At 38.7% G+C, this 26,670-nt stretch overlaps 1 protein-coding gene and 1 long non-coding RNA gene across 4 annotated transcripts in view; one reads left to right on the top strand and one right to left on the bottom strand.

Moving 5' to 3' along the window:
* LOC118422463 overlaps positions 1–18,820 on the top strand; it is a 21,966-nt gene extending 3,146 nt beyond the window's left edge. Inside the window, exons 2-4 of one of the 2 annotated variants that reach the window (XR_004831900.1) lie at positions 566–668; positions 1,010–1,241; positions 17,376–18,820. This is a non-coding gene — a long non-coding RNA (uncharacterized LOC118422463). The remainder of the gene's footprint in view (positions 1–565; positions 669–1,009; positions 1,242–17,375) is intronic. The other variant, XR_004831899.1, reaches the window with a different exon arrangement.
* Positions 2,704–26,670, bottom strand: part of LOC118422462 (protein lin-28 homolog A-like) — a 31,363-nt gene continuing 7,396 nt past the window's right edge. For both annotated transcript variants that reach the window (XM_035830056.1, XM_035830057.1), the window contains exons 3-4: positions 11,738–11,913; positions 2,704–5,888 (exon numbers count right to left, since the gene is read on the bottom strand). In XM_035830056.1, the coding sequence (XP_035685949.1) occupies positions 5,657–5,888; positions 11,738–11,913 (408 nt within the window). In that variant the 3' untranslated portion in view covers positions 2,704–5,656. The remainder of the gene's footprint in view (positions 5,889–11,737; positions 11,914–26,670) is intronic.

Genomic DNA, 26,670 nt, shown 5'->3' with positions numbered 1-26,670 from the left:
AGGGCTGCTATAAGCTTATCAGAAGGGTCTAAAAGGTTAAAAGACCACCATTCGTCCACCACGAGGTGGTTCTCTTACATTGAATTCACTGTTTTACTGATGAAGTTCAACATGCAGAATATTAGCCAAAGTCTTGCACAAAACATTGCATAAATATGTTATATACTTTTGCTTCTGTGAGATGTACAAAAATATGATGCTAGACTTATTCATGCATGTTTAAATCACAAACATTGTTTACTTTGGATGGCACAAGTTATGTTCAATATATTGATAGTGCTTACTGTCTTTAAAATAAAAGCTGCTAGGGAAGCTTCTACAGGAATAAAACTGCCTTCTGATAGGACTAGTGTTTAAGGTCCGAGAAAACCAATGCTGAGGACTTTTGGGGTCTTCAAGACATTTTACATCCTATCTTGTTATTTGACTCACTGACTCCGACACGACTCAATGTTTTACAATAAGATGACTGTGTTGTAACAATTGTTCTTTCATTGCTATCGACAAGAAACATTAGAGAACTTTCTAGTTCAAATGATAACAAGGCTTCAAATTGATTTTCCAGATGAAGACAAACTTACTTGACCTGCTGATGGTAGTTGTAGTACCAAACTTATCAGACAGGGGGAGCAGTTGTGCCATGAATTTGTTGACAGGCTGAGGTGGAGGTCAGCTGTTTGCTGATTTCAAAATTCAATTTTTATTGGTCAATTCTGCTATAGCTTTGCTATTGTTATTATTGCTCTTAATGGCATATTTTATATGGCAACAATGTACATGTGTGCTTGCTTTCTCAAATGATGCTGGATGAAAACATAGCCAACTGATGTCGAAACTTTGACTGAAAGGGAACTTCAGTACAAATGCATTTCTTCTTGGAAACAATTGGCGGGTGCAATTACAGTATGATGTACAGAGTCATTCAGTGCTTCCCGGCCCTTTAAGTCTTCTTACCAAGCCTCTTCCTGAGATCTGATCTGAATAATATCATGTTTCTGTTTCTTTTCAGGTATACATACATGTATTATACTTATGAACCTGAGACCCAGTGATATTCTGTCTACAGCACATGTATCCAGATGGAAAAATGTTGAAGCAGCTTTACTATGGTCCTGATCTCAAGTTCTGGTTGACTGATGAGTTTCCTACTGTGCTGCTCTGGTGACAATCTGGTGGGATGAAATGATATGCAGTTGCATTGGAAATACGATATTTCCATGGATAAACCCCTTGGTTACAAGGTAAGGATGTTTACAACATATCCATATCAAAACAGTTAATTATTCAACAACTTCACCAAAAATCAAAAACAGGAGGACTACTTATTTACAATACCTTTGCAAAATTTTGGCTTCAATCTAGACATTCTGCATAAGCTAGGAAACATTTATAAGTTTAGGGGGGACGACAAGGCTTTAAAATTTGCCTTGTTCTTGCAAAAGGTTTTGGAGAGGTGTTCACTGGATTGTCTCCTTGTATTCATACTGATAGGGTGTTGACTCTCCACATTGCCAGGTGCTTCATTGTGACTTTGTTGCAATCTGGCATTGGACTACATAGTACCAAGAATTTGGCTTAGCAATGACATTGGGATGTCAAAATCATGCTATGAGAACTTAAAGTGACCAATTACCTTTCACTGACAGTGCTTGACGCTGAATTAGACTGGACCAGCTACGATTAACAGCTAATTCATCATCGGTCGACGTGATTTAGCTAATTAGAATAGCTTGATACACCTCATGGAAAAAAGGCATGCAAACCCATAATGAAAACTCAAAATTTCATCATTGTGTGCGTTGAACGGCGTCATAGTTTAAAATTTCATCATTGTGTTGAATGGCAGTCAGTAATCCTTGCACATCCTTCTGCTAGGAAATCCAGTGGGTTATTGTCTTTTCAACAACTTTAATATGTTCTTTATTCCAGCTTCAACATGATTCCTTTGGACTGTAAAAATCTGATATCCATTCCAGTTTCATCTGCCGAGCCTCTTTCATCCTCTCAGCAAATAGAAGAAAGGACAAAAGAGACTTGACAGCAATAATTATGATGGATATCAGGCGAGGAAAAATTTGATTTAGGTATTGATTTTTCAAAACGTAGCGGAGTCTTCAAAATGCCTGTGCTTCAAGGACAACACAAATTCAAAATAAGGAAAATTGCTCCTTGCAGGGACAATTTGATGCACAATGTATTTGGGACAGTCAATATTCTGTTTCACTAACAACAAAGTTATCTAAGTCATTTCAATCTGTGGTGTGGCCATCTGTATACTGACCAAAGGTGTACATGACAAAAAACGTCCAAAGACTGAGGGTGTATCCCCATTCATCAGTAGGCGTTCAGGTGTTTGGGGTCTTACAGGTCCAAGAAAATAACAAGAACTAAGTAGTGGAGAGTCGATAGTCATTTTTACCAACTTTCTACAGTCAAACTTGGTACAAAACAGAAGCAGTTGGTGCTGTTTAAATGAAGATAGGATTTTGAAACGCCAATGGACATCAGATACTCTACCAAACAGAATCCTTTGTAGCTAAATGGACCATTGTTTTTTAGTATCTCCCATTCACAAGTTTTCACAGACAACAAGGTCCAGGTTCAAGTCCGTACCTGTACCTGAATATTCTGTGCCAGTACCCACCCCTGTTCAACAGTATTGATAACGATATTCTTTTTAAAGAAAAGAGACACGCCAAAGAATATGTTCTGTAAATAAATCACTTTATTCTTTGACAACACTGTTGTATGGGTCTTCATCTGCAAAACTGTGGCTTTGAACAGATTGTTCTTTACAACCTTGGAGAGTGGGAAGAGTGGACTAAAAAACAGTACAAAGGTTACAGTCGGTTATCAGTAAGATGCATACAGGGTTTGGCTACAACCCATACTCCCTGACAAAGGAAGGAATGATTAACCTTAGAAACATACATCCAAATGGTTATTGTGCCTACATTGATTACAAATCCTAAGAAACAGTAGTAAACAGTACCAGAAATTGGTGGTTATCATGAAGTTGATTATTCAAGTAAGACCTTTAAGACACTCCTAGCTGCTTTCCTCTTCGTTTTACAATATCATATGGCTCAACATCAGCCCTTTTGGGGGAATATTTCATTCTTTGTATTCTTCAAGGAAATGCGGGCAACTGCAAGTTTTAACAGTCAAGTAAGCTCAGTCAAGTGAGCAAAGAAAATTACAATGAACGCCAATGTCAATTTATTTTCTCCTTGTTTTGTATTTTTCACCCTTTTTTTGTGTATTTCAGAATGCTGCAAACATTCCACAAAATTTTGTGTCTGAGGCTTTCTCCACCTCTCCGTAATTCCGAACTCCTTTCTCACATCATACAAATCTTTCAGGATAAAATCTAAAACATCTTAAATTTTATACAAAAGTACATCAAAGGAGCAGCATGGATTGTCTTTGATCCATTCATAAAAAGCCCTACTATCCCCCAAACTAGGTACTTAACAATTATCTTAATAAAGTTTGTGCACATATACACTTACTATGAGTAAAACTAGGTGCTATGATGTGCAATTTAGAATCAACATGGCTCGTGAAGAAATTTACAAGGTCTACTCTCTACCTACACTGATGACATTGGTCTGTACTCTACTAGGGAGAACATCCCTAAAGTGTAATCTCTGTAAGCATGGCTATCTATATACAGAATTTCTTATAAAGCTTTCGTTTTAAAGAGATTTAGTGTTGAAAGAGAAAAATACTTACACCCACAATTTGGTTTCTTGGAGCTTCTTTGGTTTAGTTTTTTGGGCAATTGACTATTATGCCCAGGATTTGGTAAGGCATTTCAGAACAGCAGTTCTGGAACTTTTTGGTTGATAGGAAATGTGACAAACACTGCTCAGTATACACTTGACAAGAGAACTAGTTCACATGAGAACCCTAGAGGCATATTCATGCTCAGTTTTCCTGAGGCAGCCATGTTCTCCATCTTGGAAAACTTAGCTTGGTGGCAAAAAAACCCCCTCAAACATGATCTTACCCATTACCGCATCTTGAAGTTCACTTTGAGGAGGCAAAGAACTGATTTTCATGTTGAACATTTGTTAAACTCTGCTTTGGATTTAAGTGAAAAAAATGACAATGTTTTGGAACATAGCAAAGCAAGGCATAGGTCCACATGCTAGTTTAAAAACAGGTTTTTAAAACTGATGACTGTGCTATCTACATCTCATATTTTTCTTTTCCACAGTCCTAACCAAAGAGAAAAGAGTTTTTCAGCAGTGAAGCTGGTCACCAGGGCTTGCCGCTACCAACACTTTTGACGCAAGTCTGCTTAACAAGACATGATACCTGTCTGTTTACTACGCCTAGAATTCTTCATTGGCATCAGGACCAGAAATATGGTGGCGAGCTGACCATTCTACTGCATGGCGGAGAGTGCAGCCTGTTTCCTACTAGTACTACTGTACTGTAGAACAACTGGTAGGTAACAGTAATACATGTTGCGCAGTTACCCCACTTAAATAACGCTAAGCATGGTAAACGCCAATTCATCAGGTTAACTGCATCATCTTGCATATTCTACTGCATTATCATGAACATTCTTTCCAATCTAAACAGGAACCTAAATGGCTTCCATACACTGCTGTAAAACTGGTGACAAGCCCAGCGTTACCATACAAACAACAATATGGATTTCTTCTTTCCATCACATTTGCATGGGCAAAAAACAGCAGCTTGGAAAGTAATGGCCTTAACTCTGCACTGTTAATGGCTTACTAGCACTTCTGTGTTCTAACGTTCGTCATGATCATTCCTAATAGTACTACTTACACCTACAGTACTTCTAAAACATTACAAGTCAGCTGCTGGGACAGGAAAAAGTACAGATCTTCCTGTCAGTTACAAAATGCCCATCTTGACTTGAGTGTATCAGATGTACACAGTTTGGTACTTTTTGGGCATAACGGATGCGGTCCAAACAAAAGAAAAGACCTGTTTTCTTCTTTTCTGGCTTTTTACTGGAGTGAATTTTTTCCACTGTTTGGAAGGCAACATGCTTGTTCAGTGACCCAAGCTGGCCTGGTATGTCTAGTTCAAGACATTCTGTTGGAGGTATATTCAGTCCAGCTGGTCTGGGACAATTTCCTACTGATCCAAAACGACCATTTTTAGAGGGGGGAGGAAGCATGTATAAAGTGGGGTTCAAAATGAGTCGCCAAACACCAATGCACAAACATGGCAGCAAGGGAAGACTGACAGAAGGACCTGCAGTTTAAGCTGTTGTATAGCTACATGTAATACAAAATCCCTGAGTAAACACTTTCTTACCCTGAGGCAATTATTATCATAAATATTAATGATAATAAATTACAAGTGGTAGAAAAATATAGTGCACTTTTTACGCTGCCGACTAGATTTGTTTCTAGGTAGACTTGTTGTTTTTTTCTCTTCTTCTCAATAAGTATCATCTCTCCATAGAGGGGTCTACTTATAACTCAGGTGACTCTACCGGGCACCAGTGTGTCTCATATAAATAGAAGAATCTTTCCATGAACAAAATAAGATTGAACATTTTTCTCTTGGTTGAGATATCTCCTGAGAGTTTCCCTGCTGTAGATTTGGTGACCTTTGGTTTTGAGGAAAGCCTATGGTATGAGTCATATTGTTCGGCACAGTGCTATCAGTGTGCTGCAGCAGCTGGACCTTCCTGCATGTGACCCTGACTGTTACTGTTACTGTTGTTACTATTATCTCTTTCACCCTGAGTCTTCCTAGTTCTCTCCTCCTCTCTGTCCCTCTGGGGGCAGTCCTTTTTCAGATGGTCGTCCGACTTGCAAATGTGACATCTCTTGGGCTGTGGTTCCAGTGTGCAGTCTTTTGCATGGTGCCCTATTTCACCACAGTTGTAACACCTGAAACAGTTTTTACAGAAAAATTAGCCAGACTAGCAAAAAAACTACAACTTACATTCAATAATGACAGTACAATGAAAATACATGTCTGTACAACAGTCCCTCTTTGATATCGCTGAATCATACATATGATACTTTTAGTTCTTGTTTCTTGTCACCAAGTTTATTACTGTTATCAGTGCAATGCCTTCCATGACATCACAGTAAGCATATCTGGCACCTATTTTTAGAACAAAACTGCATAATTGTTATGATAAGTGTTGCAATTATAATGTTTACTTTGCTTCTCAAGAGAACATTTCTTTTTCGTGACCTAGCAACAATGTAAATTTTGTGACAACAAAAATGCTAGTTTGTAGTTGGTCAGTCTGTACGTGACATTTACAGGCACATGGAATAGTTCAGGAACGCATGCAGGGACCTCCGGTCAAGGGTCACTTCCTGTTCATATGCAAATTACAACTAAAACGATTCATTTCCTGTCCATTTCAGCGCCTGATGATTTGACTAGGAGCAGTCTTTCATTGGGTGTTTTACCTACTGCTTCCATCCCATCGTGACCCTCTAGTTCATTTTTTTTTGGTTTTGTCAGTGGTGAACCTGGTGAGCAGAGGAAATTAGACGTCTTGTACTTCATTACTGTCAAATGAAGCAGCTATTTGAGGCTCCTTACTTCAAATGTACTTGACACCCTGTATCAATGAATAAAATGTCGGATTATGTTGCTAATGCCAGCCAAATACCAAGAACATAGACCATACAAAATGCTTCGAGTATGAAATCTTTTGAAATCTATAGCCAACACACAACTTTGCAGACCTGTTGAGTCTGGATTCTGTTGGTATTTCATTGACACACATTCAGGGAGAGCTACACTTAAGTTGGGAAGGTAGTTCAAAATATAGAGCACTTATGAACACCCTTCTCAAATAACGATCATCTAAAAACATGTTAACACTTGAAAATTGGGCCAAACCACTTAACTGTAGGGGTGGGGGTGACCTTGGATTTCTGAAGAGGGCTTTGAATTTGTGCTTTGACCTTTCTAATTGTGGCAAAACAATACTTCCTGTCTTCTGTCCTCAGACAAACTTTGAACTGTTTCACATGCAAATGCTAAGCAGTTTAAAAACATTGTTTCTGTATAAAAAGGCTTAAGTGAATATTGTATATACCACATATTTGGGTGGCCAGGTGAAAAACAAGTCATTTATCTTCATTTACAATGCATGTTATTTGCATTGTCTTGTACTGCATGCCATACACATAGCTCAGGATAAAGATAAAGTACCTCATTGTCAGATATGCACCCTGTTATCTGTTATGACCAAACATACCAGTTTATTTCCTTTCCTAAGAAATGTATTCAGGCATACTGTAGTTGTAAATCAGTACCTGTTGTCACTGCCTTGTCAGGGTCAAGGCCACATAGGCAAAGACTCATTCTTGCTCAACTTCTGTATTGATTGCCAGTTGTTGGTTTTAGATGTCAAAGATAATCATCTTCAAAGAAAGGGGAGGAGCAAGCATAAATCTGATGTATATTAGCAGTGTGAAATCTCAGACTCAGAGATCTACCAACCTGGTTGGGTTGACAGTAAGTCGCATGCTGGACAGGGTGTCAGTGTCTAGAGACAGGTTTGCCTGGACTTCAACTCTCAAGGACAGGCTATCTGACAAGGGTCCCCCTCTTTGATTTGGCCTGACAAAGCGAAGAAACTAAACATGTGGTGTTGATGCTTTGATCTCAGTGTAGTAGGGGTCATCACCATGGTAACAAAGATGGGCACTTCCTGTTTGCTGTGCCCTGTACTGGCAAGTGGCCAAAATTCTGCCTCCAATTTTTCCTAGACTAATGCGCTTATAATACAATATATTTCTCAGCATTGATGGGCTTCCCCCAACATTTCAGAAAGATTCATTGGGAAGTAAATTTGTGCAAAGGTTAAGAGAAACTAGTCAGAAGTGTCCCCTTTCAACCTTGGCCTTGGACTCAACTGGCCTGGAGGGCCAAAAGCTGGAAATTTGCCCAAAAGAGTTCTGGACCAAAAGGCGCACTTTGCCACAGTACCCAATGGACATTCAAAAGTCACAGGGTCATATGAACACTGGGTTTTCTGAGGGGGAGGGGGGTAACTAAAGTGTGGAGTATGCCATTGAATCATTTCTGTTCCCCAATCCTTATCATTTAGATGTAAATCATTGCAACCTACAGTGCTACTATGATCCTGCCCACTCGATGACCTTTGCACCCATTTTATTTACCACCCAGAGTAATGCAAACGTATGTGGGACATAACGTCATTCCTAAAATGCCAGTAGGGTTAAAACAATGGTGCAGATTTCTGTCCTTTACCAATAGTGCCTGATCAACGTCAAGTCCAGGTTTTTAATAACCCTAGACTAGAAGCTAAACTATTGATCAAACCTTCACATGTTTTACCACAGCTTGTCCTCTCTGTCACCCCTATTTAACATACAGATATGTCTCAAAAAGGGAGGGCTTTGTATTGGTGTCCAACAGAGCTCATAATCATATAGATCGGCTTGACTAAGCAGAGTGGTCCCTGGACAAGGTGGATTATGGTTGACAGGATAGGTACACACATATTAAATGCATGTACATCCGGTGGACTTAACATGTCAGCATAAATGATAGTGGCATGCATTCATAATATCAAAGGCAGTAATCTGGTCATATTGTATCTCCACACAGTATGCAACAGACTCCCCTCCCCCTTTACCCGCTACCTTGGCTTATTTACATTGACTACGCAAGTACCGGTATGTGATGCAATAGCTACACTGCGTATATTGTAATGCTGGGGATATGAAAAACAGCAGTGCCTAGATGACCTGACCACGTAAGCTGTGAACCCGGCTAAGACCTGTTTCAGCGGTCATTTCAGTTATGTGCATCTCTTGCTGCATGTGATTGCCTTCTTTTAGGCTTTGTCACAAATTGGTGTTGAGGTAGATTGGCTATAACTGGACAGGCAGTATGACAGACAGAAGACATCAAAATTACGATAAGATGGAACAACTTTTTGATTGATTTTTCATCTGTGTGAACTAACTTCACAAGAAACCACTGGTCAAATCAACTTGAAATCACGGGGAACTGTAGATAGAGTCCATTCCAAGACACCATGAGGGTTTTTAGGCGATATTTATAATTAGTCTGAATTATTTTGAATAAAAGAATATCTGAGCCACAATAATTAAATTATTTTCAAAAAATTGACTAAGAAAATACTCATTTATTTGAAGTTCTTTGAATATTTTAGAAACATTTTGAAAGTAACTGTGCAAAAATATCTTTATTTAGAATAATTGTGAAACCTCTCTGTGATTATTTCACATTTACAAATATTTACAAAAAATGGTAAACCTGGCCAAATGGTAAAATTAGTTTATTGTCCCCATAAAAGTAAGCCCTATTGTTGCATCTGTTTATTTTTAGATTTCACTGCTGGGCACTGGTGGATCCTTTGTGGTGGGCCATTGTTGCATGGCACCCAACCATACTTTGCAAGGATGTGTGAATTGCTATCTTCCCAGCCCACTGAACCTTTTACAAAAAATGGTAGAAAATGGTAAATAATGGTAGAATGCTGTTATCATTATTTAGAAACCATTAGAAGTATCCAATTCCACACCATGAATATTTCCAAAGTTTTACAGGACCAGGGAAATATTTATAAAGTTGAAACAGTGTTAAAAATATTTCTGAAGTATCAAATGTCCTAGACATATAATTACAAAACTTTAAAATCAATTCTAGACAAAGGCAACAAACATCCGCATGGTGTCTTGGAATGGACTCTACTGATTCTTTTTGTGGGATTCTGAGAGTAAATGTCCACAAGAGACGGGTGAGGAACTAGCCAGAGATATTTAGTGGTAGGAAGTTATAGTTACTATAGTTATACTGTCGGTAGATTTAATATCCCCCCTCCTCCACTTATAGGCATGATACTACTCAAATGTCAAGTGTCAATATACCAGTACTGTACCTACATAAAATCATACCCTTTCGAAAGTATATTCATAATTTCAATCATGCAATTTCTATCAGAGACTATCAAAAACATTGAGTGCTAAAAAAGGATACTTCGCTTCTCTGATTTGAGATCTTCTCACAATACTAGGTTCTAAGTGTGAGATACCAAAAGTCCAAAGAAACATTCAGTTTCTTTGCATTGAATTTGTATTCAATATTATAGTGAGTGTGTGAGTGATTGTCCAAGCAGAGGTTGTGTTGCGGAGATATAGTAGTTGTCTGGAAAACTACCAGCGCGCTCCTGTAATTTTCCCGACTACTATGTCTCCCCGACTTAACCTCTAGTACTTGGAGAATATTGAATTTGTACAAGTTTAGATATACACATAAACCTTTGTATTGGCCCCTGTACCTGATATGATATTTAAGCACACAACTGTAGCTGTGTCTTTAATGTACCAATAGCTGGCTAGCTGACACAAAGTCATTGGAAGTATTTAGCTCGAATCACATTGAACCAGGTTACCAATTATTATGGATTTTTCTATTTCAAGCCCGTCTTCATTTGTACCAGCAACTTACACACAGTGAGCTTTCAAAGGAGTCGCATTCACCATCGCCAAAACACTGCCGTGCATTACCCCACTCCACGTACTACTTCTCAGAATCCTGCACAATGACTTTGTAGTTTTCTCTTTGTTCTCCCAGGATACCTGCGGCAGTTGCTATGGTAAATGGGCAGCTGCACACTTGAGCAATATAAAATAGGAATCCCTCCTTTGTTGTACTCTCTCCATCACGGTGAGGTTACCAGTTTTCATCTATTTTAAAATGTATTGTTCCTTGTTCTTTTGTCCAAGCCTTGCTATTGGCCTACACACTAGGTGGCAGGGTGGAAGAAGCGAAGCAATGTTCGGAAATGCCAACTGCTGGGACATGACTATAACTACCAAAAACATATGGTACTTCCAGGACACTAAACCCTCTCCTGGGCCCTTAAATTTGGCCTTGACAAAGTCATAATCTTATATGAGGACACATGAATGAATTGGAGGGTATAGAGGGGGTGCACACGTTTCTTCTGAAGCAAAAGTTGTCAGCTTCTTCCCCCTTACACTTCTTCTGAACCCAGGAGGTCATGGGCCAGATGGTGTGCCACCTGGCATTACATACCTACTGACCGGCAATAATGTTAATACACTGACTTCCTTCTTGGGAGAGGCCTACTAGAATTCTGCCAGTGTCAAACTTAATCCAGTTTTCACTAATGCTGTTATCAAAGGACAGAGGATGGATTACTCCTTTGTGTTATTCCGTACTCATTTCTGAAAATAGCTGGAGTGATATTCGGTAATAGGTTTAATCAAAACCTGGGAAAATCTGTTAGCATGTTAAATGAGAGTGACCACTCGTATTGCACCTGTGTTAAAAAAAAAAGTTTTAAGACTTCTGCTTTGAACTTTTGTTTCTTGGAGCAAACAGTTGACCTTGACTGTCTTAAGTGTTAACAACATTCTGAAAAGGCAGGTCTATTATATGGAAGGGCACTCACTTTCAAACTTTCAATACATACAGCAATTCACAACTTTGACTTCTTACACCCCCTTTCCACTGGAAACAACCAAAAATTTGATACATTGCTCAATAAATTCTATAGTACTATACGCAAAAAAAAAGTACTTCTTGTATGTTTTGAGTGTTTTGTCGTCTCTTGTCATAATTTTATATTATGCAACGTATTCCAATTTTTCAATCAAGGGCCGCACAAATCAAATTATACAAATATTGGTTACATCTTGTGGAAAGGGGGTGTTTTTGTAATTTGAAGGGTTTAAAGATGGTATACCTGTTCCCTCTTCTTCTTTGTGCAACAGGTCTTGGTCTCCGTTTGCTCCCCTCGACCTCCGAGCCCCCTGGTCCCGTTACCAATGTGGCCTCCAGTCCCTTTTCTGAGACCTTGTAGGTAAATTCCACACGTTCCCCCTCTCCAAGGCTGCGGAAACCTCCTTTCCTGATTACTTTCTGCGCAGGGTACGAAAAGAGGGACATGTCATTAGCATCATACAAGCACATGTTGTTAAAAACAATGTCTTGATTTCTATTTACATCGCATTTGGGGGAGCAGAACAAATAAGCAAGTTTGTGAGTCTAACCTTAGACTTCCCCCCAAGGTTTCATAAACTCTGCAAAAAATCTCTGGTGACATCCCGAAGGCTAGCTTCTGTCCCACTTAAATGGACACAGCAAGTTCATGGGTGCCTGTGCCTTCGGGTCAAGTGCTGGCCAATTGGTTTCTGCAGTTTGCCCTTGACTAACAGATAACAGCGTGCCTGCCTAATAAGCCTCATGCTGGAGACTAAATACCTGGATAAACGCTTCCTAGGCAGGATTACAAGTAAGTAATTTGGAGGGGTGAACGCAGACCTTTTCAAAATGAAATGCCACCTTCCCTGGTGAATTCCTGGAAATACAACTTCACAAAAAAATAACACAGAAAAATGAATTAAGTCATCACTATAGTAGTGCTATATTTTCTTACCTCAACCAAGAGAAAATTGTGCTTATGGTTGATTTGGGCTCACATTAATTCTAAATAAATAACATTCTTTAAAAAAAAAGACTAAGCCGTACAAACTGTGACCAAATTATACATTGGGTATAGTTTGGAGTATCCTGGCTACAGTACAGTTATGGTGTAAGTTGTAACAGTCAGTAACAAACAAATGGGAGAAATACTGTACACACAAAACAAGTATCTAACAGTTTCTTCCATTGGTCATTTGGTGATAATATCAGCTTTGTTTATACAAAAGTAGCACTGCTTTGGACTGGTACCATTGCATAAACCATACATGAATGAGGAGAGGGGATATGTGAGCAAACTGAAAGCTTGGCAAGAGGAATGTAAAGAAGGGCAGAGCTTATAGATGAGCAACTATTCTAGTAATTGTAAAATCCTTTTTTGGGGTTTACTTTTAATGGATAGACTAAGGACCTCTGGTCAGTTTGATGGGTGTTTCAAAAAGCAACTACTCTCCATCGTTTATCAACAGCTGTGGTGGAGAGCTTAAATCAATAAGGAAGAGGCAAGGCTTCAGAAGTAATGCATAATTAAGTATCAATAAAAAGGGTCATATAAAATTCAGCATCTCCATGTTCTTGGAATACATTTTTGTATTCTGAAGGTCTAATTTTCCACGCCGAACATGTATGCAACAACGGTAGCACCGAAAATTAGTATCATTACTGAAAATGATATAGGGAGCATGCACCTGTGGTAAATCATGTTTATTTATGAGAATGTAGGCACACAATTTCAGTGCGTCAACAACATGCCTGTGTTGCCGCAAATACACACATGGAAACACATGCCGCCTCCCCGGAACAAACAACTTCCCCCTATCTGGAACTACCCCATCAATGATGCTGTCACTCAGTTGAGGTGGTTTGAAAAGGAGAAACTCCCATGCATCAAAAAATGTTCTCAGGAGAGAGAAAAGAAGGGCCACGCCCATGGACATCTGTTACCTATTGGCGAGCATGGAACTGGAGAAATAACTGTGCATACGCTACCAGAGGCCAGGACACACAATTTCATTTTACTGTATTTGAAGTGCATACCATCACATATCACTGCTCTTAAGAACAATTGGTAAAGCCACCACAAACCTATAAATTGTTGTCTTGATCATTTAGTAACATCTCCAAACCAACCAATTTCTATTTTCAAAAAAGGATGGAATACTATGGCTAGATTAGGACGAAACTATGCGCCGACAACGTCAGTGCAAAAACCTATGAGCATATGAGCAACACCAGTTAGTCTGTCATACTTAGAGCTATATACAGTTTTCAGTGTGAAATTATTTCTATGCTACATGTAACATTTCAATTGATGGCAATCCATAGTGTGTTATGTTTGTGATTTGCGTCTAGTATTAGTCTAGTAACATTTTGCGAAAAAAGCATGGCTACAATTTTCCGCATTTCATGAGAAGGCACAAAGCGAGAGGACTGGGAGTTGGTACTGTGGAGACCTTTCCTCCATCATGATGCACCCTCAATATCAAGTCAATTAGCCAGTCCCCATCTCCGCACAAAGACCCACCACTTGAAATGCAGATCAGGGAGAACTTTCAATTGACCGACTTTTGTAAACTTGGAAAGATATAAATGTGGGGGGCATTGTGCCTGGTGTGAACTGCGCTGCTTCTACCTGACCCTGATGGCACCGGGAGGGAATTCCTTCTGGCGTGAATTGACAAACAATCGAGGCTAAACAACATGTCACAACCTTTGCCATTGCACTTGCGAGAGTAAAAGACACAGAGCATCAGAATTTGTCTACCGAAAGACGCAGTCAATGGGTTTGACATCTTTTTCGGCGGCCCCAGGCACCGAGATGTCAGCTCGCTGAATGGTGTTCCTGGGCATGAGACTCTGAAAGCTTGGGAGGAAGGAACCTGTCAGTCATCTCAAGACTTCAAAGGCAACCTGACACAGCCCACAAAGCACACATCAGTATTGTTCAATTTCTTACCTCTGCTTTGGTTTGATACTAAGTACGCTACGCTCTCACACGATGTGTACAAAACCTGGTGCCGAGAAACGGAGAAGAGCGCTGCCTGAAGACTACTCAAAATTCCTGAGCGATCGTTACTCAATCAATCAAATCATCAAGCTTTTACAAGAATGCTGCAGGGTTTTCCTATTGTGAACAATTTGTTCTGAATCCAACAAAGACATCAAAGGGAACAGCACTATCCTCTCAGGCTATTTACACACCTGATGCTCCTGAAATCAAAGGCATACAAAGGTTCTTGTCTCTTCCTTCCCATCAAGCTGTCCTTCTAATGTTCTATTGCTGTGTTAATGGTATAGCCTAATTTTGTGCAGTTAAAGTAAGAAGTCAAGAGAAACAATTTGAAACTAAATACGAACGTTTACTTTACACCCATTTATTCTACCTCAGTACTGGGCTGTAGTAGTACGTTAACAGATGAAAAGATACTGGTAATGTCTAGGTAACTTCGTGGTTAAAAGTATGTTACTTTTCCTTTTTATCATTTCAGGTACTGTACTTGAAAAGCATCCTCTCTCACGTTGAGCGTGTGCATTTCTTTTCCTTTTGGGTTTAATAGCCAAGATGGCTTATTCCTCAGTAGTATCAAACCATCTTATCAGGAAAACATTCTCCCAGATAGGTCTTTCCTCTTCCCATATCTAGGACAGACACAAAGTGTTTTCTCTTTCCATGTATAGGAAATACATGTGAACATTACAACTGACAACAATTGCTTGGCCTAAGCTTTTGGTTAAAACCTTCCTTTCTTTCAAAAATCCATCTTTCAATGAAATAATGTTGTTTTTTGTTTGTTTTTTCAAAATCAAAATCATGGCAAGAATTTTGAATACAATCAAAAGGTATCTCCCTACAGATTGCTAACTACCGTTCATCTACCGATGAAGGCCTTCTTTCAACAATCCATGTGAAGTTCTTTAACCTTCATTCAAGTGGACATTGTCTGTTTCATTTCATTTAGTCAACAAAGTCTACACATCAATTTCATAAAAACAGATTATTTTATTATCATCACAGCTTAAGTATTTATTAAGCTATGATGGAGCAAACATTGCAGGCATATCAACTATTCAACCTCCACAGAACACTACTTGTACAAGTACAACTACACAACTTTTTCCCTAACCGCCACCAAACTTTGGGTAAGACAAGTACTTAACTGTCAAGTTTCTCCCATGCAATCAAGAAGTGTAAGTTGTATACCTATTTGACATGCTCTACCCTGAGAGCAAACATTTAAAACACTTAGTGGAAGTAAACTGCTTAGATGCACGTGCTGATCAAACATTACACATGCCTTTTCCTTTAGTGTAGTTTGCTTGTTTGAACTCTTAGACCCATCTCTGCATCACACCTCATCTTTTTCCTTCAAACTATTAAAGCTAGTATTTTTGCTACACAGTTGTTGTTGTTTTTTTTTAAACAAGTGTATTCTACACAGAAGTTAAGTGCTGAAATACAGGAGAAACCATTCTTAAACACTTTAAGAAGATAATGCTGACTTGATAACTGATAAGCCTCTCTTAGTACAAGCTTTCTAGCAACTTTTGGCCAAAACACCCCTTTTCTGCATGGATTCTCTTTATTTTACAGTTTTTACAGTTATTAGAAACATGGTTGTCAAGAATCCAGTAACACTGGTAACCCTACAAATGGTGCAAACTTCATGAAATATGGTCAACAATTTGATAAAGCGTTGTGTAGCCTCATTTTGTACTTCTTGTCAGATATCTACCAAAGCTAGTACCTTTTCAGATATCATTTTCCAAAGTGATAACACCAGTTTTGTGAGTTTTAAAAAAATAGCCAACATTTCACAAATGTTTCAAGGTGGTTGACAGAGTAAAAGTTTTTTTCTTTGTCTACTCTAAAAAGCCTGGTGCAAAATCCAACTGTAGACACTGACAACTGTGATATAAAGGTGTGTAACAGACATGCAGGTGTTGCCTGCAATTATAACACGTCATAAAAATCCATCATGTTCATCTTTTGTCCAAACAGTCAGAATAAAATGGGTTTCCCTCTAGCCCGACAGCTTTATTTTCTACCCTGAAGGAAGGAAGGGAAAGATTTAGACAAAGCTTGTGGTCAGTTATCAGTGGTTCCGTCCTTTTTCTCAGAAGGCCCTATTCCTATTTCCATACCTTGTACTGGCTACAAGTTGTACAACACAGTAAAACAACGGACCAGTTTTGGGTCAAATCTTCTTTATTAAGATTGACATGGATACATTTTTATATACACTTCAACATACACTACAATTAGAGCCTATTTTTAAAGAGTGAGGAAATTTAGGATAGTCCACTCACTAGCCACAGGGTTAAGTTGTGAAACAATCACAGTGTTACCTTTGTAGTAGATCTACCTCTCAACTACTTTCATTTGTCAAATTTCTTTTCTACGAACTGGAGACTTTGAATGGAGAAATTTAAAAACAAAGGGCACATTTCTTTTTAAGCTTCGAGAAAAATGTAAAACCTAAAGGCTTTGGATCTTTCTACATAGAAACGATTTTTTTTACAGGAAAACCAGTGAAACCCAAAGAAGCACTGTTCACATCTACATATCCTAGTTTGAACAATATCAAACAGACGTCAGTCAAGATGTGTCTTACTATTAAAACACACATGAGTCTTGACAATACAAACGAGATGTCAACAGATGAACCAAAATCTACAAATATAGTAAAAAGCACCATCATACATACTAAATCCAGTGCTTTTGAAGAACCCATCTTATGATGACGCACACAAGTTGGTTTAACCTTTTTATTTCTTGCTGTAGTTGGCCACTTTATATGATTTTACCTTTTCGGAAGCTGGCGCTCAAATATTCAAGAAGAAAATGTTCTTGATGTGAAATGCAATGTGTTCTTTACAAGTTTTTCCTTTCTGTATTTCAGACGTTTTCCATGGAACAAGGACTGTGAGAGAGGACATTCTGCTGGGATAGGAGTGAATCTGTGATAACCCCAAATCAGTGATATCCTCTGTTATATTTGCTTTGCCAACACCTGCATTCTACTTCACTGGGGCAAAAGCTATCAAAGAACTGACGACCAATTAAGAACATTCCTATCATGGGAGTTGGTTGTGCTGAACTGCAAGGATTCATCACTGTCATCATGCTGAACCATCACCTAGAATATCCCGAAAAATGGGAAAGCCCTCTCTCTGTATGGTCGGCTACTAGTCACACCGTTTGCAAGATTCTCTCCTGACCTGTAGTGACCTGTACTGACCAGCTTGCCAGTCCAGTGGCACTGGCTGCTTGTTGGCAGAGTATCTGATTACATCTGTTGTGTTGTTTCAACTGTAGTAAGAGGGGGATCAGGGTGTTTTGACCATGCCGTTGAACAAAGACTGCCCATCTACTCTTCAGAGATGGTGTAAGAGATAGAAGTTCAATTCCAGAAGGAATGGTATGTCCACTCAAAGGAGTTAATGAATGCGGAGAAGGGGCAAGCCACGCTGACCTCCAGGGTCGTGTCAACAATACCCATAAATACAGGGGTCATGGGAGTTGGCTGGAGCTCCGCTGATCCCCAGCCTTGTACAATGACCAAACTGCATAGAGGCACAACATGCGCACACAGTTCTTCACTATGTGCCAGCTAGCAAGTGGTCAGTCAGTGTGAGAAAAGGGCATTCACGGTAGACATCCGTTCTGGCCTGTCCAGTTCACATCTCTTTATGGTATCGGCTTGACCATCACAAGCTGGCCAGGACCCCCGAAAGTTTGTATCCCCTATACGTGTGCTTTTGAGATATCGGACAAGCAGGACTGAAGTTAGTGAAGAGGCCCTACAGATTGAACAGAGCTCTGTCAACAAGAAGGCGGAGCCAACTGTCCTTGGATCCCCTGGCACCAGGCAGAAATAGGGGAGGACAAAGGTCACCAACTGACCAGCATCCAAAACATGTGCTTATCCAGTAAACTCCCTATGGGCCAAACTGGTCTGACAGGGAGAGGAATATTTCTCAGGTTTGACCACATTCCAGGGCCTGTTTGAGGTGTGAGCCTGCGCCCATAAGTACAATCAATTGGCTGTTGATTAATAGAACGCAACACTGTTTACACTCGGGGAGCGGGGCTGGATTGGATGTGGGGTAACTGAAGTAAACTGAAGCTGTCTTTACGAAAACAGTAAAACACTGAACATACAACACACACATCCTTACCTGCAGCAACGCATTATGCAGTAAAAACGTAAGCCAATGGCACTTTTACTCTTATACATCTTACTTTCAACTACTTATATAGTATCAATTTATACTATCAAAGATTTTTATTGTATATCACATGTTGAAGATGGACATATCGAATAAAGTCTATTTATGTCCCAAAGTGTGTGTCATTTCTTTAATGTTTGCTTTTTATTTATCTCCATCAATATGGATAGTCAGATTCGCTTTTTTCAGGTACCAAAGTATAACATGTTCACATAGCTTTAGGTGAGCTATCTCTTTGACAAAAGTGTTTGGCACCATGGAACAGTTACAATATTTCTGACACTGGTAGACTTATCTATACCAGAATGATGCACAGCAATATTATAATGTTGATGCACAGCAAATATGTTACTACACCACACGCACTACAAATATGCTACTTCTAGTTTTTGCACATACACAAAAAAAAAAACACTGCAAGTATTGCAGCATTATAGGGGCATTGTGCTCAACCATTTTGGTTATACTTTCTTCAAACAACTTTAAAGAATGAAAAATACAGGGAATAGGACATTAGAGCTTTCTTTCCACACTAAAATTATGTTGTTAATATGAAGGAATGATACTAAAGTTTAGAGACTTTAATAAGGAACTTATCCAGAATCCTGCTTTTCCCCATCTAATATCTATTGCTTTGATAGGCCTTTATGAGCAGGAAGAGCTTAGAAATGAAGTACCACTGGGTCACTGTGAAATTTTCCTTACACACACAAACTTATAGTTATAACAAGAATTTTGAAGAAAAAAAGTTGGTTATCAACTTGTACTCCATTATGTAAAAACAGATACAAGCTGCATGTACCACCAAAGCAATGAACATTGTGTTTAGTAAAAAACAACTATTTCACAGATTTTAGGCATGGTATGTACAAATCTTTGTTTACACAAATCACATCTTTTGACTAAAAAGCTTACTAGATGCTTGGGAACATGTCTAAGCATGGTATTAACAGGTTTAATGACCAATATGCACCTCTGAATCCTATGCTGACACTACACAAAAAGACCTCCAAGTTACGAAGTCTTGGCTACAGGAGCTACTATTTCTGTCCTTAGAGATGATTTCTGTAGCATTGTCAACTGCAGAAGATGTAGTTTGTAGGAAAGAACTGTTCTATGAATGCTCCAGTAAGAGTTTATTTATATACTTGACAGAGGTATATAACACAAAAAGATCTCCAAGTTACAAAGTCTTGGCTTCAGATGCTATTATTTCTGTCCTTTCAGATGATGATTTCTGTAGCATTGTCGACTGCAGAAGATGCTAAGTTTGCAGAAAAGAACTGTTCTATGAATGCTCCAGTAAGAGGTTTTTTTATATCCAAATCCTATGCTTACACTATACAAAAAGATCTCCAAGTTTCGAAGTCTTGGCTACAGGAGCTACTATTCCTGTCCTTTCAGATGATGATTTTCGTAGCATCGTCAACTGCAGAAGATGCAGTTTGCAGAAAAGAACTGTTCTATGAATGCTCCAGTAAGAGTTTATTTATATACCTGACAGAAGTAGGTCATGAAGCTTGTGACATTTACAGCTCAAGTACTTTATGCAAGTAAAAGTGTGTCATCAGTTGCATAGCTCGATGAACAAAAACGTTACATAAGCTATTTGCCATGAAACCAAAGCACAGTTGCTTGTTAAGATATTTTTAGTGAGGACATTTGAAACCATTTTCAAAACAAGTCCTTCTTTTAAATATCTTATTTAGAACAGAAATCATCCATAATGTTTACCTGAAAATCAGACAACACATGTAACTTGCTGCCTTTATATTGCCAAACACAAAGACATAGAGGACCAAGTTAGTTTAGAAAAGACCAGAGATGAGATGAGAGAAGTAAAAATGTAGGTAAGTTTTATGTTCATTTAGGAATAAAATCTAGTCTTCAGTTTACTTACAGTGTCTGTAGGGCCTAGGTAACTCACCATAGATATAGAGATATCAAAAAACTAAGTAAGGCAATGAAAGCAGCATTGATTCCATAATTCTTTACTTGCTTAAGGTAGAACAACTCTTTCCAAACAGCAACATAGATGAGATGCCTTTTTTCTAGGCGAATTATTCTCTATTATGTAGTCAGAAACACATACAATCTGACATGTTGTCTGTGTTGTTTTCAATCTTCAGTGTCTTGATGTGAATATCAACATGAGGTTATGAAAATAAAACTCAAAGTTCAGCCATACCGATAATTCTTGAGAAAGAAAGACCATGGCTTTGTGCTAGTTTTCAAATTTGTACAAACTGTGGAGAAACTGTTCTTCAATTTGTACACACATTTCTGCAAACTACCTACCCAGTAAATGTGGAGAAACTGGGGTCTTCAATCAATACACACAATATTCTGTAAACACAGCTAAATGTGGAGAAACTGGGCTATTAATAGTCCGTATCATCGATACCTCTTATAGAAAGAAAAGCATTCATGGGGTCTATTTTGGATCAGCAAATCATAAGACATTTTAGACAAGAGTCTGCCTACTCTAAATTTCTTGACCGCTGATATTTTCATTGCAAGGAATGTGCATTAAAATTCCTTACCTATTTGCTGGACAAGGACCCAGAATTGCTTCCAGAGAGGTTGACAAGGGATGCAATCGATACCTCTGTCTTCTACCTGCTTTTCACAGAATTTCAAAGCAGCTGTACCTTCTACTTTTCAAGGATGTGAAAGGCGGCAATGTTTTCTTTGCAGTTTAACTGTACAATCTTGAGTTTGCTGATGCTATCTATGTTTCCTCGCTATTTGCTTGTGGACTTCACAAAAGAGCAGAGATTTGTGCAGATGTAGATGAGTGTAGCTACAACAGAAAGGAACTGTGTGATTTTTAGTCATACAGTAAGCCTACTAGTATCTTCCTTATATTTCTGCAACTGACAACTATTTCAAGCTGAGTGCGTGTACCATAGGGTATAGTCTTTTCAAGCTACCAGAGCTTGTCTTTTCATTTTGTAGCCATGAAATAAACAAAATAGAATTCATTCAGAAGATGAATTGGACCAATGTTCCCCATCAACTAGAAGGTTTTTGGCAGACCTGTCTTCCTGTATCCCAACAGTTTCTGACTGCGCACAGAGATACAAGAAAAAGGAAGCCATGTTGGAGCTATGTCTTAGGTATGTATGTACAAATCCTTTGTACAACTGGTTTATTTCTCTGTTTTTCACTTGTGTACAATTTTCATTCTTCAATGCAAATATGAACACAGTTTATGTTCTAAAGACGGGAAAAATCCTAGAAAATTCCGAAGACTTGCATCCATACAAGTTGCACTGGCTTACAAAGAGCACGCGATTTCGCTTACAAATTACGACTGCTACCACTTCCATCAGAAAACAGCAGAACACTTAAGTTCAGAATGAGCACATGAGGAAAATTCTTAATCTTATTACTGAAATGTACAGTCCTGTATCAAGAAATAAATACAGTTCTGTGTATCTCCACTAGAATCATCTTTCAATCGATATCTCTTTCGTCAAACTCAGACCAAAATGCGTTTTGCTTTCTGTTAGTGCTATGTGGCTTTGCTATGGCTCACCTACATTGTATGTACAGTAGTGCTTTGAAACTGAAAGTTTGACAAATGACAATTTAGCATAATCCAAATGCTCCTTACCTTTAGATTTCTGCCAATGTTTACAACATGGAAATAGCACACCACATAGCACCATCAAGGCAGAAAGATGCACATCCTACTAGTGGCTAACTTGCCATAGTATCATATGTATGCATGCATTCTGTTGTTTAATTATTAGATACTGCCTTGAGAGTCCAACTAGAGGGCTATAATGGACAGAAACTAACCTGGATGTCAAGAAGAAAATGTGCTTGTCTCACAACAACAAAAAATCTTTATAGATACCAGATCAATGATTTAGAAATTTTCAAAGCTTTGTATGGGGTGAGGTCTACAGCATGCAATGTTTCAGGAGTTGGTTGTCAGTAACACATACTGTCAGTGTTTCTCACAAGCATTCTCTTGCACGAAACTTCTTTATTTGAATGACTTCTTTGTCGTACTTACATTTTCTTGGAATGTTTGCTATGTATTCAACTACCTGCTTCATGTATTGCACATGGGAGTGAGGTCTACAACATGCAATTTCAGGAGTTTGTTGTCAGTATCACATACAGTTTCTCACAAGCATTCTCTTTCACGAAACTTCTTTATTTTAATGCCTTCTTTGTCGTACTTACCTTTTCTTGGAATGTTTGCTATGTATTCAACAACCTACTGCAGCTATTACACTACAGTACACTATAATGACTACAAATGTGCAAGCCACAACAAGGCAATGTTTGCTATAAAAATGCGTTGTTGGTGTTTCAGGTCTATTCTATGTGTGTCATTGGTAATACAAGCCAATTCTAAACAGCACTTTAGATCTACTTTTAACATGTTTCGCACACTTCTATCTAACTGTCGTTGCAGATTTAAAACAAACACATTTTTGGTTTGAAAGACTGTCATGGCTGTTCAACACGTGCTTCCAGGTAACACTAACAAAGGACTAAAATTTCACAATTCCTGGGATAACTAGCTTATCTACCTGGCAATGACGGCAACATCCAAAATGCAGTGTTTCAACAATTATTGCATCTACTTACGCTTTTCTAAAACCTATTATACGTATTAGATTTTGAAGAAACAAATTGTGCAGTGATTGCTGAAATTAGCAACAACAAGTGATACCTGTTCAACTGATATATAGTATGTGATACCCTGGAAAATTCAATGCATATATTATGATATAATATAATTGCTTTTTCCAATTTCAATTCTTTTACAGAATTTCTGGACTGTATGTATAAGCAGGGAAGCAAGATTTTGGAACGATCACCGTCAAACACATCTACGTATAGCCGTATACCCATTCACCATACACAACACCACAAACACACACAAACCAATTACTCCTCATATCATATGGCTCAGTACTTCGAATCAAACAGATACCTTTCACAACACTTCAACAGAGGAAAGACCGAATCCTGAAACATCACATCTGTAAAGTTAACCCTTTTCTGCACAACACCATAGTCTTTTCCACATGCGTAACACAGGGATATACCTTTCCCAATGGGTCTAAACACGCTATGGGATATTTCGGTGTAAACCTTGATCCACGTGCTCTTAATATCAGGGTTAAATCCACCTTCAATGCCTTTACATAACAAAACAGATGCGGATTATACCTTGGAGTGGCAACTACTGTTATTTTATGCTTAGTAAGAGGAGTTGATAATGTCTCAATTCTCAAAGCTTTTAGCAAGATAATAACAATAAAGCTGCATTTGATTGCTGGTAAAAAAACACACATAAGAAATTACACAAGTATTAGCAATAGATGAAAAATAACTTTTTGTATGCATCTTTTTATCTCAGTATATTGAGCTAGCAATACAATAACTGTAAACATTTTTTAAAAGGCTGGCAAAGGTGGTTAAAAAGGTAGCAAGTGTCCGAATCTAACCTAAATGAATTGAACTTACATGGGAATTTTTCGTAGGCATGACAGTCATCGCTACAGAAACTAGGGATCCAAATGACAGGGTTTTCCTAGCTTGTATACAATTAAACTTTTAAAGCTGAGATTGTTTCTGAAGCACAGGGCTAGGTGATGACTTTTGGCAAGATAATATGAGTGGTAACACTCTTGCATATGTTGATCTGTTCCATGGCAAGATCTACACTCAACATCTATCCACCGAAAAACACTTTGACACAGTAATATTTGCTAGTATGTATCTGGTACTGGTGACCATAACAAAGCTCTAACAATTGTTACCTTGATCGAGGACTAAAAATGGCTAGGAAAAGTTGAATTTACAAATCTGCTACAAACCACGTCAAAGTACGTTGTCACACTTAGTAAAAGTTTAAGTTACAAATCAAGCTCTCTGAAATACACATGGCAAAAGGGGTAGCTCCAGTTTTTCTTGAATATCTTGCAAAGTCTGGCATCTTAATCCTGTAAGCATTTACATTCCCAAACAGAAAAGGTCTCCAAACAAGTGGTAGGAGTGTGCAAACACAAGGATGGAATAGCGGAAAAGTAACAACCAAAAAAACAAGGATTACCGGTTTGGGTAAAACAATGTAGACTACGTCCAACTGGTAGCGACGTAGTAGGTTTGTCAACACGTGGACCGGTCGACTCAACCCAACGTTGACCCCAGCGAATGTAGCGAAGGTATTACACTCCGACTAAACTAAACTGGCCCCTGGTGAAATCTTCTCCGAATTATTCAAATCCCAAAGAGGTTACTAGGCCTAACCTGTTACATATTCATTCCAAATCCCTTTTCGTGTGCGTACTAATTCCAGCTATTGCAAAACGGCAAGCAAAAAAAAAGGTCTATTTTTGTTATCATACAGTTCAGAAGAAAGATTTTTGTATAGCTTCTGCGCAATATACAAAATTATTACGACAAATTTTCCACAACGTATGGCTATCTAAAAATGGGTGTGGCCCACTGATACAGCACCCATCAACCCAAATACAGATAAAATTTGCCACTATTTAATAAAAGCCTCCAATTATGACGAAAGGATATACTCTGACCTCCATTGACCTAATTAGGAATCCCATATCCTCTGTTTTATCCTGGAATTTTCACTGCTATTTGATTATGGGAGTAACCATTAATCAGGGAAAGGTACTACACAGAATTCCGACCATTACGGAGTGTCAGAGGTGAGCGTTGTGTCTTGTGTAGGTAGCAAGCGAGTGACAACCCGGGTTTATCCTCCCCTAACACTTACCAATCCACTGACAACAGAAACAACTCTTCGCTGCCGTGTTTTCCCTGCGTAATCTCACGTGTTAGGTCCACACTTCGCAAAGAATCTGAAGCAAAGATGCTCTAAATCTCGACAACAACTTATTTCGAAATCGAACCTGGAACTAGTTTTAATCCTAAAACAGCAACATGGAGGTAAAATTAGAGGGAAGAAAGCTGTTTACTTTCTGCATGCTGTGTTTTCGGAGGCATGGATGCAATTATTCCTGATAGGGCCAGGGTGTATTTTCTTACAATCCAGCATAACATGCCCTGTCAAACTAGAATAGTATGGAAACAGTGCAACAAGGTTGGGTGGACTGAGGGGAACCCTTGTTGAGAGAGGGTTGTAGTCTGGTTCGTACTTGACCTAGGAGCCGTGGTGAAACGATTATGACGGTTGCGAGGGTTTTTATGCTGTGTCCTCCGATGACATGTCAGCAGTGTGTGCCCTCTTGTTGATCTGGTCAGGTCACCACAGGGCATATATTCACCAGAACACTGACAGGTCAAAATGGAGACCCAGCACTAGTATGAGTATGACACAGCACTCCTAGTCTTTGGGAAAGAAAATACAGCGGAACACTTCCTTCCCCCTACGAACTTAGCACCTAACACGCTACTTTTTCAGTAACTCTTACACTAGTCATAGTGAAAGTATACTTTTGGTAATAATTTTCTCTGTCGGAAATTGAGCATTTCTTCCATCTATTTTGGCCAGTTTCGAGAGCCACACAGCTGAAGTGATACATAAGAATGCTTCTGAGAAAAAAAAAGCGCCCAAAACATACATAGCAAACAGGTAAAATATAAAACACTGCTTTCTACAAAGCAACAAGTACTTCACAGAGTACTTCAACTGTATCTTACTTAGCGTACTTTTGATTTATGTTTAAGATGAATATTCTAGCCAAAGATATTGACGTACACCCTGAATTTGAATCTTTCAAGCAATACTGCAACTGTTTCTCTACCTAGTTCTATGACTTGGTTGGTGGCCAGTAGCAGGACAGATAACAAATGATCCTGGCCATCAAACTTGTTACCTCACCATGGATTGGCTGTCTTATACTCATTCTTGAGTTCAAGATAAAAACAAAACATCATCACTTTTGTACAGTTTGAGCAAGGCTACAGCCTAAACTAGGTCTGAGAAGAAAAAAGGTAAACATAAAAGTC

This window comes from Branchiostoma floridae, chromosome 9, assembly GCF_000003815.2.
Source record: "Branchiostoma floridae strain S238N-H82 chromosome 9, Bfl_VNyyK, whole genome shotgun sequence".
NCBI classification, from domain to species: domain Eukaryota; kingdom Metazoa; phylum Chordata; class Leptocardii; order Amphioxiformes; family Branchiostomatidae; genus Branchiostoma; species Branchiostoma floridae.
The sequence above is the reverse complement of the archived record's forward strand: the minus strand, read 5'-3'. Positions and strand labels throughout refer to the sequence as shown.